Raw genomic sequence first — 17,483 nt, forward strand, 5'->3', positions numbered from 1 at the left:
ATGTTGGCTTTGGTTCAGTTCATAGGCGTTGAGAGAAGTTCCCCAATGCACTAGAGCAGTGGTTCTCAACCTTCCTAATACCGCGACCCTTTAATACAGTTCCTCATGTTGTGGTGACCCCCAACCATAAAATTATTTTCGTTGCTACTTCATAACTGTAATTTTGCTACTGTTATGAATCGTAATGTAAATATCTGATATGCAGGATGTATTTTCATTGTTATAAATTGAACATAGTGATTAATCACAAAAACTATGTAATTATATATGTGTTTTCCGATGCTCTTAGGAGACCCCTGTGAAAGGGTCGTTCGATCTCCAAAGGGGTCGTGACCCACAGGTTGAGAACCGCTGCCCTAGAGGAATTGGTTTCATAGTATTAGTGGTGAGTTCAGTTCCTTGGTTGTTCTCTGAATTGGCTGAGTATAATTCCTCTCCAACAATGAAAATTTAAAAGCTATCACATAAAATAACAGTTTGTAAGAATGAAACTGAGAGCAAGAGAGGGAGGAAGGGAGACAGGGAAGGAGGTAGGGAGGAGGAGGGAGAGAGAGAAGCAAGAGAAAGCCATTAGGAAAACATGAAGAATTAATTTGAACTAATTTCTTAAAATCTGCCAAGTATTTGTGTTCCTATTCATTGTTTATAATAAGTTATCTTTTTTTTTTTACCTCTACACAAATCTTTATAGCTGTTTTATTAATAATCGCCACAGCCAAGTGACCATCAACTAATACAATTGGATAAAAATCCAGGGCAACATCCATATAATGGAATACTACCCTTGTATAAAAAGAAACTACTAATACATTCAAAACATGTACAAAATTTAAAAATCAGGCAGCAAAGACTAAAAACTGTAAGACTTCATTTACTAGTACTTGAATTTCTGGGGAAGGAAAAAACCATTGAGACAGAAATCAGATCAGTGATATTAGAGGTCGAGGGTGAGGGTAGGAGACTGAGAGAGTTATAAGGGAAATTTGGGGGATTATGGTAGTAGTTACACCATTAGATACATTTGTCAAAAGGGTATCTTTTTTTAAAAATCTTCATTTTCTGATTGTTTCTAGTACCTACAAATATAGTTGACTTTTGTATATTTATCTTAGATCCAGCACACTTCCTGAACTTTGCTGCTAGTGTTAATGATTCCTATGTAGACAATTATATAATTTGTGAATTATAAGAATGGTATTACTTCCTTTTAATTTCTGCTATTTTTATTTGTTCGTATTTAATTATGGTGGCTAAACTCTTTAATAAAATGCAGTCCCTGAACTAAATAAGAATGTTTCTAAGATTGTTACCATTAATTATGCTATTTGCTCTATTTTTTTAGAATATACTGTCAGTTCATAATGTTTTCTTATATTCATAGTTTGCTCTGAATTTATAAGTGGGTATTGAATTTTTTTAGTTTTATTTTTCAATTACACTTTACATTCAATATTATTTTGTATTAGTTTCAGGTGTACAGCACAATGGTTAGACAATCATATGCTTTACAAAGTGGTCCCCCCGATATTTCAGGTACCCACCTGGCACCATACGTAGTTACTACAATATTATTAACTAACTACATTCCATATGCCGCACTTTACATCCCCATAACTATTTTTGTGACTATCAATTTGTAGTTCTTAATCTTTTCACCTTTTTCACCCAACCCCACAATCCCCTCCCCTCTGATAACCATCACTGTTCTCTATATCTATAAGTCTGTTTCTATTTTGTTTATTTATTTTGCTCTTTAGATTCCACATATAAAAGAAATCATATGGTATTTGCCTTTCTCTGACTTATTTCACTTGGCATACTGCCCTCTAGGTCCATCAATGCCATCACAAATTGTAAGATTTTGTTCTTTTTTTATCACCAAGTTATATTCCATTATGTATATGTACCACCACATTTTAGCCACTTGTCTATTGATGGGCACTTGGATTGCTTTAATTTCTTGGTTATTGTAAATAATGCTGTAATTAACATAGATAGGTGTGCATATGTACTTTCAAATTTGTGTTTTGGGGTTCGTTGGATATATACCCAGAGATGGAATTGCTGGGTCAAGAGACAATTCTCTTTTTAATTTTTTGAGGGCCCTCCATACTGTTTTCCACAGTGGCTGCACCAATTTGCATTCGCACCAACAGTGCATGAGAGTTCCTTTTCCTTCACATCCTAGCTAACACTTGTTTGTTGATTTATTGGTGTAATAACCATTCTGACAGGTGTGAGATGGTATCTCCTTGTGGTTTCATTTGTATTTCTCTTATGACTAGTGACTTTGAGCATCTTTTCCTGTGTCTCTTGGCCATTTGTATGCCCTCTTTGAAGAAGTGTCTATTCAGGTTCTTTGCCCACTTTTTAATTGGAATGTTTGGGGTTTTTTTTAATGTTGAGTTGTATAGTTGGACTATACAGAGCTTATCTGTAAGTAGTCTTCACCTGGCCTTGGCAGTGCACTGAAATCTTGGTGAGAATTCTAGCTATCTACAGGGTCTTAGAATTCTGAATCATACTGAGGTTGCCCCATGAACTGGATTGCTTGATGTTCATGTCCCACATTTGAAGCCTAAGCAAGGATCTGACCACTCCCATTTCACTCAAAGTTTCCATAAGAGATTGAGTCCAGCCTAGTATGTGAGCATGCTCTCTGGACTCTGGACTGGATTGAGGTTCCCTGCACAAGTGACTTTAATATAAAGACTTAGACCAGACTTTGGAGCCTCTAGAGTTGCCCATAATACAGTTGTTAGGGGAGGGATGAGAAAGCCTTTGTTACTACATAGAAACCAGGGACTCAGTCTCCTGTGTTGTTTCTTTATTGGCTATTCTAAGAGGGTGGCAAAGAATAGAATTATTTGTACATTTTTCAGTTACATATAGTTTTTTTTAAATTTCCTATTATGAAAATAGGAAATTGAGTTTATGTCCAAAAGGGCAAAAAAAATCCTTTTATATAATTCCATTACTATGTCTTGCCATCATCATGCTAACGATTTATCTAAAAAACAGTGCCTCGCTGGCTTTTAGACATGCATCTTTTTGTAATATTTTATTTACAAAGGTGTATCAGGGTTCGAGGGCTTGGCCTACAGCAGAAAATTGAAACCGGTAGCCAGAATATTTTATCATCTAAGATTCTTAACCTCTCTCAAACTTACTATCTCTTAGATTATCTCTTCATTTATTTAAATTTTTGTTAAATTTTATGCAGTATTTCTATGTATCTGGAACAGAAAAGGATTCTTCCATTAACATTCATACTAATTTCATTAGACCTGCACAATGTACTAAAATGTTTCACCCTGGCCAGTAGCTCAGTTAGTCAGAGTGTCATCATGATACACCAAGGTTTAGGGTTCAATCCCCGGTCAGAGCACATGCAAGAATCAACCAGTGAAAACATACAGAAGTGAAACAACAAATCAATGTTTCTCTCTTTCCCTTCCTCTTTCTCCCAGATCAGTTTTTTAAAATGTCTGAAAGCCTTAAGGTGAGGAATGCATGCTCAGCTTTGTTACAAAGTCCACTGCCCCCTATTCATACTGGCCTGATACACTCCTTCACATCACCCAACACATATTTTCATTTGTATTTTAGACCCCTGACCTACAAAAATAGACAAATATTATCTTCTGAAAATTCAATCATTATGTCATTTGAAAATTGCACAGTTAAAAAAATCCTTGCAGATGAGCTGTATACTATTAAGTGTTTCTGTAATGGTACAAGATATCTGCCTATAAAACGACAGCAATATTGGGATTGGTGATGTCTACAGCATACAATTCCTTATACTATAAAAAAGGGGGTGAGCTATAGACATAATCGCACGTATCAAGAGCCGCTAAGCTTTAGGGCCATGAGACTGGAGAGGACAGATATTCTTGAGGCACTACAGGAATATCTCTTCAGGGAACACTTGGGCTGGCAATATTAGCACTGGCTGGAAAGTACTTTTGAAAAGTAATTTTTTTTAATGTTTCCTAATATCTCGTGTGGTCTGGTTCCTTTCTTTTGACCAAATGAAAGCATGAAGAGACTGAGTTTGTCCCCTGGAGGAGGTGCGCGCCGCACGTGGTATTTTGTGGAAGAGCCACACTCAAGGAGCCAAAGAGCCGCATGTGGCTCGAGAGCCGCAGTTTGCCAACCACTGACCTAAGGAGCTTCTAGCTTATTGGGCTACAATCCTTCCTCTTCCTCCTGCCCATTCCTCTTTGTAAGTTTCTAGTGTCCTCCACCCTCCCTCCCCACACACTGCCTGTGACTGCTCCGTTCCTGGGCCAAGAACCATTGTGCTAAGGTGTTAATGCTTGGCCAGTCACATTGCCCAATGACATGACATAGCATTCATTGCAAATCATTACGTACATTTTTATCATAAAATGTTTAAATAATTATCTATTTCTGCACATTTTGCTTCTCGTTTCCATGATTAGAACTAATGATCATTTTTCCCTAGCAGTGTTATAAAACTAAACTATCTTCTGTGTGATATCTTGCTCTAACCTTGACGTTTAAGTCAATCAATTAATTAATCCTTAATTGTTTGGAATTTTGCCACATTGCTAAGAAACAATGTATCCCCTTACTGAATATTCAGAGATCAAAAAGGGAAGGTTAACCTCTTCTGGCTATTGAGTTTGAGCCTTCCCCTGGTTTTAAAAATTTTTGCAGTAATGGGTTCCCAATTATTCTCAGTGTTTTTTTTGGTAGACCAGGATTCCTAGCCCAGCAAATTAGAATTGTTTTCTTCTCCAGTCCTTCTGGCAATCATATTCTTATACCTCTTCACATGTTTCCAAATATTGGATATGATGAACACTGATCTATATGTTTGCAATTAAAATCTTGGCAAAATACACCAATTCCTTTCCGGTTCAACCACTGGTAAACCATACCTTCTCTGTGTATGTATAACTTGCACACATTCTCCCATAGATCAATGAACTGAAGATTTGGTTACTATTCAAAATGGAAAGACAACAAATAAAACATAACAAAGGACATTCTACCTAGTTCTGATCATCTGGAAATAGTTCTGGAATGCTCTGAGAGAGGGGTTAGGTCCAGCTGCAGCTACGTAGTTTGGGTAAGCTCTCCAGTATCCAGATATTCGAAAATACATGGGAAGAAGAACAGGAAACCAACCATTTATTACTTCACTGAACAAGTGATATACATGGGATTTCATTTAATCCTCTTCAGAGTTGAATATTTTGCAACTACGTAAGTGGGCGATAGGGCAAGTTTATAAATAAGAGGACTAAGACCCTGAGAGATTAAATAACCTACCCTGGATCACACGGCAAGGTTCTATTTAATTCTGAAGCTCTTTTCAGTAGACTGGTCTTATCAAATCCTCCGCTCAGTAGTTTATGTCTCGGCAGGTTAAATAACTGAGAGAGAAATTTGTATCTAAATTCGAAAGGGCACTAGAAACCAATATTGTGCTCTCTATTGTTATGCTCAATATCTTCATTCTGTTGAAATTCTCTGTGATGGATGAGGTGTCCCGCTTGTGTGAAGGGGAGTATTGTACCCTGATTGGAATTAGCAGATAATAGTTTCATTGACAAAGTTTCTTTAGACGTTTTAATAGGAGGTCGAGAAGGGATAAATTAGCCATCTTTGAATATGGTGAAATTTTTAAACAGCAGGATTAAAGAATATGTAACTAAAAACTCCCTGTTGTGTAGGAATACAGAACTTTTGCTTCGGTGGAAGGATAAGCAGCAATGTTTAGATTTTACATCCATTTCAAATGAAGCCTACTTTAAAATCATTTCTTCTATCCCCCTAAATTTTTATTCTTGGGGAAAGTGGAATGAAATGCAGTAGAAGGTGCTATTATTATTCCCATTTTATAGATGAGGAAACTGAGGCACAAAACAGTTAAGGAATTCGCTCAAGGTCACACAATGGGCAGCAGAACTGGAATCAAACTCAAGTGGTCCGGCTTCACAGCCATCCTCCTAACGACTACAGAACACTACCCCTTTCGTATTTACAGAGGATTAAACTTGCTGTTGGTATACATTTGTGAATTTATTATTTTTATATGGCTTCCAGAATGAGATTTTAGTTCACGCCACATTTTTGTTTTGTTTTGATTGTTTAAAGGTCAGCTTGGCCAAGGGAGCCTTGTTATAATTCCTGTCCTGAAGCCTTGTTAAGACCGCTTCACCGAGAAGCTGGCTGCAAGAATGCGCCTGTGAGAGGCCCCTCTCTCAGCCGACACATGATTGGCTCTATCAGTGTTTCCTTGTGAATTCCCACTCGCTTTCTGTTAGAGACATTGAGTCTGTCATCCCGGTAGGGATTAGGCTGGCAATAGGTTTGATAACACAAGGACCGTAAGAGTCCGCATGTTCTCTCACTCTCCGTTCGGTTTATAGCTAAGAAATGAACTTGGATGCGCTGTGGAAGCCAAGCTGGAAGGCTCTGAGACAGTTGTTCAGGAGAGCTGGAACTTTTTACTCTGATGCAGCAATAATATCAGTAGCCACATGTGCTCTAAGTGAGCTCATAATCTTTTAGAATTTGTACAAAACTTTGCTGCTGCCGAGATTCCTGTCTCTGTATTGCCTGGAACCTAGACCTCAGTAAGCTATGCATTTGAATCCAAAGAAAATGCTGTCATGCAAAATAAGGTTGCCCTTTTTTCTTGAAGGAAGATAAACAACGTTAGTGCGTAACTTCTCAAAGCAGTGGTCACCACAGAACTGCACTTCCACTCGGAGACTGAGGAAAACGTTTGAGGCTGCTGCTATTCATAAAACAAAAATCACTGCTGTTTATGGACTTGCCATGTGCCAGGCACCGAGCCAAACACTCCATAAGCACACCCTCCTTTAAGCCTCAATACCAGCTTATGACATGGTATCATTTTTATACCCATTCAAGCCAGATAAAAGCTCTGATTTGGAAGAGTGAAGCAGCTTCCCTGAAGTTACAGCTAAAATTAGACCCCAGGTTGGTGGGACTCCAGAGGCCAAACTCTTGTCTTTCCAATTTGACCATGTATCATTGGCTACATTATTTAATAAGCTCCACATAATTACAGTATATAACATTAGAGATGCAGCACTCCAGAATTCTTAAGCCTGACAATTTACAGGTGAGGACACTGTCCAAGAGAGGTTAAGCCTCAAAGGTCACATACCTTGCAAGGGCCTTCTTCTTCATTGTTCATTATGGAGCATCTATTATGCTGCAATGGCTTGACTCACAGGCGTAAGTAAATCCTAGCTGGACAAACTTTTTCTCGGGGGAAAAACCAGAAGAGGGGGGCAAGCTATCTTTTCCGGGTCTAACTTCTCTACTTTGCTTTATGTTGGGCAGCCAATGTCAGACATTATTTCATGCATCGAGAAAAGCAACGAGGGGGGGGGAGGGGCTGGGGGGAGGTGGCATAAGGGGGAGGGGAAAATGAAGACTTCTGTATTAGTGTCAACAATAAAAATAAAGTGGAAAAAAAAAAAGAAAGAAAAAGAAAATCATTCAGGATCCTTAGAGGCAGGAACATAATGTCAGGAAAAAAGTTGCGTTTCTACTCTTTGATAATGAATCCAGGCTCTTGTTCTTTAACTTGCCCCCAAGATAATTATCATTCCAGAACAAAACCAAAAACAAAACACGCCCCACTGGAATACTGGGGTTTGCAAAGCAATGGAAATGAATCCATTTCCTCGTAGTACCGGAAGTTCAACTTCATGCCTTCTGTGGATTTTTCCTAAGCACTTAGAGTGGTCCAGTGTCAGAGCTCTTAATCAGACACTCGCAGCGCGTGGCCAAAAGTCCTGCAGCCTCTCTGGCTTGGATTGAGATCACAGATCAGCTGTGGCCATTGTCTGGGTTTCCAGGCAACATTAGGATGTTTGTTTTGAACTCTGCCCACATGTTGCATCAGAGGCCAAAGCTTCTGTGCTTTTCACTTTCCAGAGCAAGCAAAGAGTAGACACTATTTTTATCCTGCCTGTGTGTCCCTTTTAGTGCTCTGTTTCGTGAATGCACAGCATACTCAGCTGCAATGGAATCAACCATCCTGTTTCCCCCAGACTTGCTGTGGTCGGCAAACTGCGGCTCACGAGCCACATGCGGCCCCTTGAGTGTGGCTCTTCCTAAGCCTTAGGAGTACCCTAATTAAGTTAATAACAATGTACCTACCTATATAGTTTAAGTTTAAAAAATTTGGCTCTCAAAAGAAATTTCAATTATTGTACTGTTGATATTTGGCTCTGTTGACTAATTAGTTTGCCGACCACTGCCCCAGAGGATGCTCAGAGCGCCTTGCTTTGCAGTGCTCCCCTTCATCTAGCCGGCTGCACTCTGGATTGAGTATCTCTGATACTTTCCCACCTCTAGGTCTAGCTCATCTGGAATGACAGACACATCTCAGCCTTCATCTTCATTTTTTAAAAATTCAAATATTTTATTTTAGTTTTTGAAAGTAGGGGAGTCACCACTGCTTAACTGTGAGGTCTTGGATAAGTTACCTAACTTCTGAGCCTCGGTTTTCTCATTTATAAGATGCAGATAATAATGGTGACCTCCTAGGATTCTATACAGATCTAGTGAAATCAGACAGGTAAAGCACCTGTCATATGAAGATTTGATAGTCCCCGCCCCTCTGTTGATCACACAATTAGTATAAATACTAAATAAGTAGTTCCCATCGCCTCTGTGAAGTCTTTCCTAACCAGCATCTCAGAAATCATCTCCCTCTTCTGATCTCTTACAACATCACATTGCACTTAAGGTCCTATTGTAATCAACCTTATATTCTGCATGTGCTGAGATGTGCATATGTTGGTGCCCTAAGTAGATCTTCTGGCACAAAGGGATGGCTCAGCTTCACTTATAGGTGATCCATTATCTTTCATCAGAATCACGGTCTTGTTATGATAAATAATATACTTTGGTAGGTGACTGTATGGCAGGTCTCTTTAAAAGCACCGTTATTATGCTATGTTAGTAATTTAAGGCATTGCAAGAATGTATGCCACGGTGTGACAGCATGGCTAACAATAGACAGACCCGAACATCTGAATTGAATCAGCCTGACGTGAATGAGCCGTCACTGCAGACACCTGTGGCCACTGGGTCCCAGGTGCTGTTTGTGAAGCGCAGGGCAGCGCTCCTTAGAAAGCGGCGCCCTCAGCCGCTGGCTGCTTGCTCCGGTGTCGTGCAGGAGGCAGCCCCGGGATTTGTCGTGTACATGTGTCTTTTAAGTTGTACAGCTGCCCGGTTGATGACAATAAGCTTGTAAGTGACTGTGTATTTAATCTGGGTTATCCTAACCAGTTTTCTGATGTGCTTTGAGCAAAATTTCTGATAATTGTAAAACTCATAATGTTGCTTTTGAGCCATCAGATAATACTTTCGTGTTTATTCATGCACAAATGCATACATTTACTTAACAAATATTTGTTAAGGAACTACTGTGTGCCAGGCTCTGGGGATGTGCAGCAGCTGAAACAGGCATGGCTCCTGTCCTCGTAGAGTTCAAGTTCAGGTCTGCCTTATAGCTCCTGTGAGGAAAGAACTTTAAAAATAGCCATGATTCCCTCTTTCATTATTTGAGATGTGTTATTAAGTAAGAACCTTATTATGGTTGAGAAACATATTATTTGTTTTTCCTCTTGTGCATCCAGCGGAGATAGTTTTAAAGATAAAAAATCATTATTGATTTGTCCAAGATTTTAAATTGGGAACGTTTTTAATACTTATTTTGTGTTTTGCCCATCTTGCTTGAGTATGTTGTATATAACTTGACTCTCCTAGCCCTGTGGGGTGCATGCTATTCCCATTGTGGGAAACGAGATGCTTATTAGGTTTAATGGACTTGCATGTGGACTCTTGGCCACTAAGAAGCCATCAGTCTGAAACTTAAGCATTCTAATTTATTTATTATATTCTTGAGTCTAGCATTTTTTTTAAAAAAAAATGAGGTATTAAAACTATACCTCATTCTTTTTTAAGTGAAATTTTAATTGATTAGAAAATGGAAACAAAGGTTTGAATCAACAGTGATTTTTGAGTTTCTCTCTGCAACAGTACACTCAGCGTTATAGTGCATGGTGGGTTGCAAAGATGACCCCTGTCTCTTGAGCAATGTATGGCTTCATTGACAAGCCATGACATACATTTAGAAAAGAGCCCAATAACCCTCTAACGCACCATCTATGAGTAAGTGTTCACGTGAGAAGTACAAACATGAGTTGAGAAGATAATCTGAGCTAAAACAGATGCAGGTGTTGTATCTTGAGCTAAATCCTCAAGGGGGGGGTAAGTAGGACCTGAACAGGGAAAAGGCTTTGTAGGGGATGAGAATGGCAGGATGAAGGCTCAGAGGTGGAATGTGGCGTGATGGTGGTGATGACACTAGCTGTTGCCCAGCATGTATCGTTTGCCAAGCACTATTATTGGTTCATGTACATTAACTTATTGTTAAAACAACCCTATGAAGTAAGAATTGTTACTATTCCCATTTTACAGATGTGGACACTGAGGCACAGAGAGGTTAAGTAACTTGCTTGAGGTTGCACATGAATTCAGTGTCAGCTGGAATTCCACCGGACAGTCTTGAGTCCAGACTCCTCTCACACTCTTAACCAGTGAGCTATGCTGCCTGATGAGGCGCCCACGAGACAGGAAGGACACCCTGGCTGAAGGGGAATTGTGGGCAATATTGAGGGAAATAGTGGAATAGATAGATTAGGTCAAGGTCAAGTAATAGAGAGTCTAAAGTTCAGGCAGAAGATTATGAGCCTTATCTAGGATGCAGTGGGAAACCATAGAGAGTTTAGTATTTCATCAGAGTGGGAACATGATACACATTTATTTCAGATAAATTAGTCAGGCAGACAAAGACAGAAAGGATTGGGAGCTAGAGATGAGGGTTGGAATGGGGGTGGGAAAGAACCAGACCTGGAAACTATTAGAAGGGCCTTGATATAATCCAGGTGTGGGAGATCCGTGATTAGATCAGGCAAAAGAAATGAAAGAGTGACGTGGTGGTGACGACTAGCACTGTGCCCGACGCCCGGTGGTTCCGGGCCAGGGGAGTTCCCCGCATTCCGTCATTTGACCTTTACATCAACTCCAGTGGGAGGTGGTGTTACTCCCAGTTTAGAGTGGAGGCAGTGGAGTCTCCAGGAGGTTAATTAATGTGGATTAGCAAGTACTGGAGCAGGGATTGGAGCCTGCATCTTTCTTGGCTTCCTCACTTTAAGGAAAAATAATGTAGTCTGGTGATAAAGTAGGGAGTCTGCTGTTAAGTTAGGGAGAATAGTTCACATAATCATAATAAATGACAGTTAGGATCATGGGGAGAAATCAACTTCCTGAGATAGCAGTACTACAAGAGAGAAGGAGAGGGTTTGTGACTGAATATTAAAGAACACAGAGCAGGATGGGCAGGTGGAAGAGCTTCCAGAAGGAAACAGTTGGGGGCGGCGGGGGGCGGGGGGGGGGGGGGGGGGGAGGGCCTGTTGCTCTAGGGCAGTGGTTCTCAACCTTGGCTGCACATTAGAATCACCTGGCAATCTTTTTAAAATCCTGATTTCTGGGCCTCATCCTCTGGAAATTCTGTTTCTTTGTTATGGGGTGGGGCCACAACATTAGTAACAAGAAACAGAATTTCCGGAGGATGAGGCCCAGAAATCAGGATTTTAAAAAGATTCCCAGGTGATTCTAATGTGCAGCCAAGGTTGAGAACCACTGCTCTAGGGTCACTGCGGCTGTGGGCGAGGGCGGTCTCTGATGCACAGTGAAACTGCTGAGGGAACATCGGGTGGAAAAGGAGAGTACCTCCGTGTGGCTGGCGTTCCTAGCAACCCTCCACAACACGAGCTAACCTACCTGACCAGGTGTGTGAGGGTGGTTAGTGTTGCAGGTGGGAGGACACAGGAATGCTGACGTGAGGGCGGGGAGAGGAAGCAAGCTCTGGGCTGAGGTGCAGCCACTCTGAATCACTCCAGTGCGCTTTCTGAGCCACGCCAGCCAGTGACAGCAGGAGATCCAGGTGAGGCCGCTGTGGGTCTGGATGGGAGTGAGTGTGGAGTCCCATAAACCAGATGGAGCTACCCAGAAAGACTCTGAAAGCCTTCTAGGAGACCAAGCAAGTGAGAGGACGCTATGACGTGGAAGACAGAGAAGTAAAGAGCTGAGGGAATGACTTTGTCGGCCAGATTTGATGGCAGCAGAATGGATGAGTAAGCCCTTGAGGTCCACTCCTTCTAAGGGAGCCTTTAACTCCCCCGGCGTGGCCCTTCACCAGGACCCGTGCGGAGCTCACAGCTTCTCCACTTACAGCCAGCGTGGTAGGAGGGTAGAGCATGGTCCTAGGTCTTATCTCTCTTCTTGGGAAGCCTCACTAGAAACCCCATGTAAATTAGAAGAAGCCCCACATAGAGACCTGCTGTCAGAGAGGGGGCAGCCGATTAGTGTACCCAACAGACAGCACTTTTAAAGGGACCCCATGCAGTGGAGGGGCCATTCACGATGCAATTGAGTGATGACCTGCCTGTACAGGCACTGTGAGCGGGGACTGGAGAAGAGTGCCCATTAAGGAGGGAGCTAGTGAGACATATACCTGAAAGGAAGGGCAAGTAGGATTTGGATATTTGGGGAAGAGAAACATCTCAACCAGTGGCACTTGTATGAAAACCATATGAAGGAGAGACAAATGAGATGAGCTCCGAGACAGGATGGGCAGGTGCCCGGAGCAGCTGTTCTGGATTGGGAGATGGGGTGGGATTGGGATCTTTAAGGGCAAAAGAAAGGAGTTGCATGTGATACAGTGGGCAGCAGGAGTCATTGCGGTTCTGCTTTACAGGGAGACATGTGCCTGGGAATGACCAGAGAGGGTTAGAGAGCTGGAAGGCTGTACTCTGGGGGACCTTTCCAAATATTTGTGAAAAAGGAGAGCCGTTTCCACGTTCTGAGGGTCTTAAAAGCATACCGTCTTTCCCTCATATCTCTTATCCTTTACGGCAGTAAACTTCCCAAATTCTTACTGTGGCCAGTAAACACACTTAAAGAGACTTTGTGGAATGATGCCAGAAGACGAGATGCTGCATTTGATAATACAGGATTAAATATTAATTTTTCCTAAGCTCAGTCACTCTGTTTTATCGACATTGGTTTATCTTTTATGTAACGACAATATGGCCAGATTATTTGAGGTGGGCCTGAAACTGAGCACTCAAACGTTCGCTTTGTCACCTAGGATTCTCTTCATGCCTCTGTTAGAGTCCTTGGGTTGTAGCGTAAGCCTGCATGCCATCCAGGCCACCTCAGTGAGCTACAAACCCTTCCAGGGCTCTGATGTGTCTTACTCATTGTGCATCCTCGGTGCCTGGCTCGTTGCCTTTTAAATAGCAATTGTGAATGGGTGGGTGAGTGGAGAGTGATTATAAGAGGTAGTTTTTCTCGACTTTGTTACTCTGGTTTATGCCTTCATTCAAGCTTGTAAATGACAAACAATACTCTGGACGTTAAGAGACTTGGGCGGGTCATTTGGGAAGGAAAGTATTGTTATGGCTGCAATTCAGTCTGATTTACAGCGCTAATCCCTGTAGAGCTATTTTCTTACATATGAGTGCTGATGGTTGTGTTTTAAAATTGTCTGCCTCGGGATGTTGACAGGACCTGCAAGGGTAGGTCCTGCAGCAGGGTCACTGGTTCAGAAATCAGGCCACCTAGGTCCAGCCTTGCACATGCCCCTCAGAGGGGCCGCTCAGGCCTTTGCCTGGGTGATGCCTCCTCACCTTCCATTGCCACATGAACTGTCACTTCCTCAGCATCCCCTGTCCTAACTGCCTCCTGCACTAACTCTGGTTGCCTAGTCTATGCTCTTGTGGGACCCTTGATAACACTTACAAGTAATGATTGAAGCGATTATTCTATTAATGGTATCTCTGATGAGGCAATAACTTTCGCAAGGATAGGAACCTGTGTATTGGTTTCACCACTGTGTCCTCGTCACCAAACATAGTACCTGGCACTAACTACACTTGAATTAACTTTCAAAATTTTTTAAATTGTAAGTTATTTATACCCATGATTAGAAATTCAAACAGTACAGATTTAAAATGAAAGTATATTCAGTCCCTCACTAGAGATAACAAGGATTAAAGGTTCCTTGTCTTTGCAAACAGAAGAAACATTGAACAAAACTACAGTTGGTTGGAATTGAATGAATTTGCAGAGGGAGGGGATTGCTTTCCTTCTTCCAGACCCTGGGAAGCAGCCTGCTATTTCAGTTCCCAATGTCCCATGCCTCAGTGATGCGATAACACTTCCGTGGAGGAACCTGTGCTGAGAACATATGGGGCCAAGACCCTGAGCTAACTACCCATGATAACCTGCTCCATGCTAATTATAGCTATTCCTTGTAGAATTTACTGTCTTGATGGGCCTCTGAAAATTATTTTTTCTAGGAATAGAGTATTACATCCAGCTATTGCTTAATAAAGTAGTAAGGCAGGTTGGAAACCCAAGTGATTTGGGGAATGTTTTAATAAAATTGGTGTTTAGGAAATAAATTAATGTTCCCTTGAAGATTTGCAGCTTAAAAAGCATTTCATGTAGCATGTTTGGTCTTTGGTGGTTTTATATGGTGAGGGAATTCATTGAAGGAGTGGGATATATCAAAGCAAACTTTTTGAGTTTGAATGGAAATTTGTACCACCATTTCTAAATGTGGAGAGACAGATTTATATGCATAAGGGAATGTTAATCCCCACAAATTAAAAAAATTCTCAAGGAAAAATAAATACACATATTTTGTCCATTAATTCAATGTGTAGGGAGGATTTATCTTAGTTCATCTTCTAGTTTTTTATCCCAAAGATGATGTGAGAGACCACTCTGTGCCTTCCTACAGGACCAGGTGTGAGTGTGTGTGTGTGTGAGTGTGTGTGTGTGAGAGAGTGTGAGTGTGAGAGTGTATGTGTGTGTGTGTGTGTGAGAGTGTGTGTGTGTGAGTGTGAGAGTGTGTGAGTGTGTGTGAGTATGTGTGTGTGTGAGTGTGTGAGTGTGTGTGTGAGAGTGTGTGAGAGTGTGTGTGTGTGAGAGTGTGTGTGTGTATGTGTGTTGGAGTGGGGGGGATGTTCAGTTGGTGCTGAAGTGTACTCAGAAATAGTTAAATCCATATGATTATGTTGAAAAATCAGTATATTAAAGCTTTGTACTTTTATCTGTAAATTGTAATTTTATATAAGTATATAAATTTCATAATTCATAAACATATAATCAAGATGTTCTACATTAAGTTAGGTCTGTGGGGAAGGTGATATTGTTCATGGGCATGGGCTGTAGTGGGTTCATACAATCACCGAGAGAGGTGTTGTGTGGAGGTGGTTGAGGCAGGGGCCTCACAGGGATGGGCTCATCCCGCCCTGGGTCTCAGCCTCTGAAGTGGCTCAGGGCCCGGCATCAGGGATGAGGTCTGGGGATTGTTGGCAGGGCAGCAGCTGTTTACTGACATCCAGTTACTTAAGGAGGCAGCGTGTGCCAGATGGAATTCCTGGGCTCTAACACCTAACGGCTCAAATGTTAAGGAGGTTTAATGAGCCTGGGTTGGAACTCCCAAGGATAGTAATTGTCCATTTAATATTAACCAGTGTATTGCAAGCTAAGTGCTAGAGTAGTATTCAGTCCCATGCAAGTATCACATGCACGTTCTACTGTTTGGGTGATAAGATATCAGGGGGTGGTTTCCCCTCTCACTGGCATCCCTAGGAAAGGTGTTTCAGTTACCATTCATCCCCTTCTGCCTTCCAGGTAGGAGCCTAGATGAGACAGATAATAGAGCAATATTTCCTCCACAACCCTGTCCCACCTTCTCTTCTTACATGACACTGGAAGGACAATTCAAATCTCCCCGAGTCTGTTTCCTAGAGCTATGCCCTGTTCCTTCTATTTTGTATAATATATTATGAATAATGCATGGGCAATTTAATGAGCACCTACAATGTGCTAAACACTTTATACACATGATCTCAAATACAACCCTGCCAAATAGATGTTATAGGCCCCAAACTGAGACTCAAAGTCACAGAGCTAGTAATTGGCAGAGCTAGCATTTGAACAACATTGTTTCAAGCTTCAAAGTCCATGCTTTTTCTGAAAAGAACACACACAATAATTATAATATTTCCTGAGCACTTATGTACTAGTCAGTAGTAAACTTATAAGGTAATTATCTATTGAAGAAAAATTGAGAAAGGGGGAAACTGAAGATTAAAAAATTTAAGTAACTTGCCCAAGATTACTTGGTAAGTGGCACATTCAAACTTGGAACCATTTGATCTGGTTACAATGAGTTTTACCCACTGGGTAAAACCAACTGGACTTCTGTGGGATGGCACTCCAGACAAGGTAAGAAGAGGTAAGAGCAGGTATGGTGAAGAGGAGCTGAAGGATGAAGTAGGGTGTGGGTTTACTAGAATCAGACTTTGTTTCTTTCCTTCCTAGGAGTCTCCTTCCTCTGCATCAACCAGCAAGTCTTCCAGTATGAACACCACAGAAAACAAGGTATGGAGAATCTTCCAGGGTCAAGTTGGGTGGAGGCCTTTAAGTTGATTAATGTAAAGCAAAACAAATGTGGAATGATAGTTGGCAAATGAGTTGTATGTCCTAGGGAGCTTTTGTTATAGAAGTAAACGTTCTCTTCCTAAGGTATGGGGTTTGCTGGAAACTCAAATTTCCTTTCAGTATTCACTTCAAACATCATCTATACACTTCTACATCCTTTTAGAATATCTAGAAAAGACTGGTCACCCAGAGGTTTTTTGGTCTTAGACTGGAGTGAGTTTTTTTTTTTATTTGTAAGACAACCTAAGTACATTTCTCTGGGTCTAAATACTAGTCAGATTATGAATTTTAACTTCTACATAAAAATATTTGATTATTATAGTCATTTAAAACTAAATATAAGAATGAGAAGTGACCTAAGTGAACATAGATGAGCAACGGATATTGGTCATTTCAGCTGCTTTCTGAAGTTTCTTCCTGAAATTTGAATCATGTGGGGCACCATATTATTGGTAAACCTTTGTTGAACTCTACTTGGGATCTATTCTAATAATTATTTCTTGGAATTTCAGAAGAAAAATTTAAAAGAATGTCCTCCAATGGGATTGCCACATAGAGGGAGCCTAGTTCTGAAGAGCTGGCCTTAAACCCTCACCCTCCGGTACCAAGTCTCAAGCTCTGTTTCTTGGGAGTATTCTTGGGTGGAGGTTTAAAGAGGGACTCTTTTCAGAGGTTCTCAACTTTATGAGATGATATTATTTAGTGCCTCTAAGAACTACCCCAGCTCCATTATTATTAAGTTGTCTTTGTTTAAAATCCCCGACATACTTTTGCTTTCTATCTTCCACCTTACTTTGCTGTCCCAGTGGGCTCCTACACCATAATTTAATACTGCATTGTAATTTAGTGATACTGAGGGATCCTATGGC

At 41.1% G+C, this 17,483-nt stretch overlaps 1 protein-coding gene across 7 annotated transcripts in view; it reads left to right on the forward strand.

Moving 5' to 3' along the window:
- Positions 1 to 17,483, forward strand: part of CAST (calpastatin) — a 110,601-nt gene that overhangs the window by 41,514 nt on the left and 51,604 nt on the right. For all 7 annotated transcript variants that reach the window (XM_070412365.1, XM_070412368.1, XM_070412366.1 and 4 more), the window contains one exon: positions 16,495 to 16,554. In XM_070412365.1, the coding sequence (XP_070268466.1) occupies positions 16,495 to 16,554 (60 nt within the window). The remainder of the gene's footprint in view (positions 1 to 16,494; positions 16,555 to 17,483) is intronic.

This window comes from Myotis yumanensis, unplaced genomic scaffold, assembly GCF_028538775.1.
Source record: "Myotis yumanensis isolate MYYU_CA2020_CCGP unplaced genomic scaffold, mMyoYum1.0.hap1 SCAF_4, whole genome shotgun sequence".
NCBI classification, from domain to species: Eukaryota; Metazoa; Chordata; class Mammalia; order Chiroptera; family Vespertilionidae; genus Myotis; species Myotis yumanensis.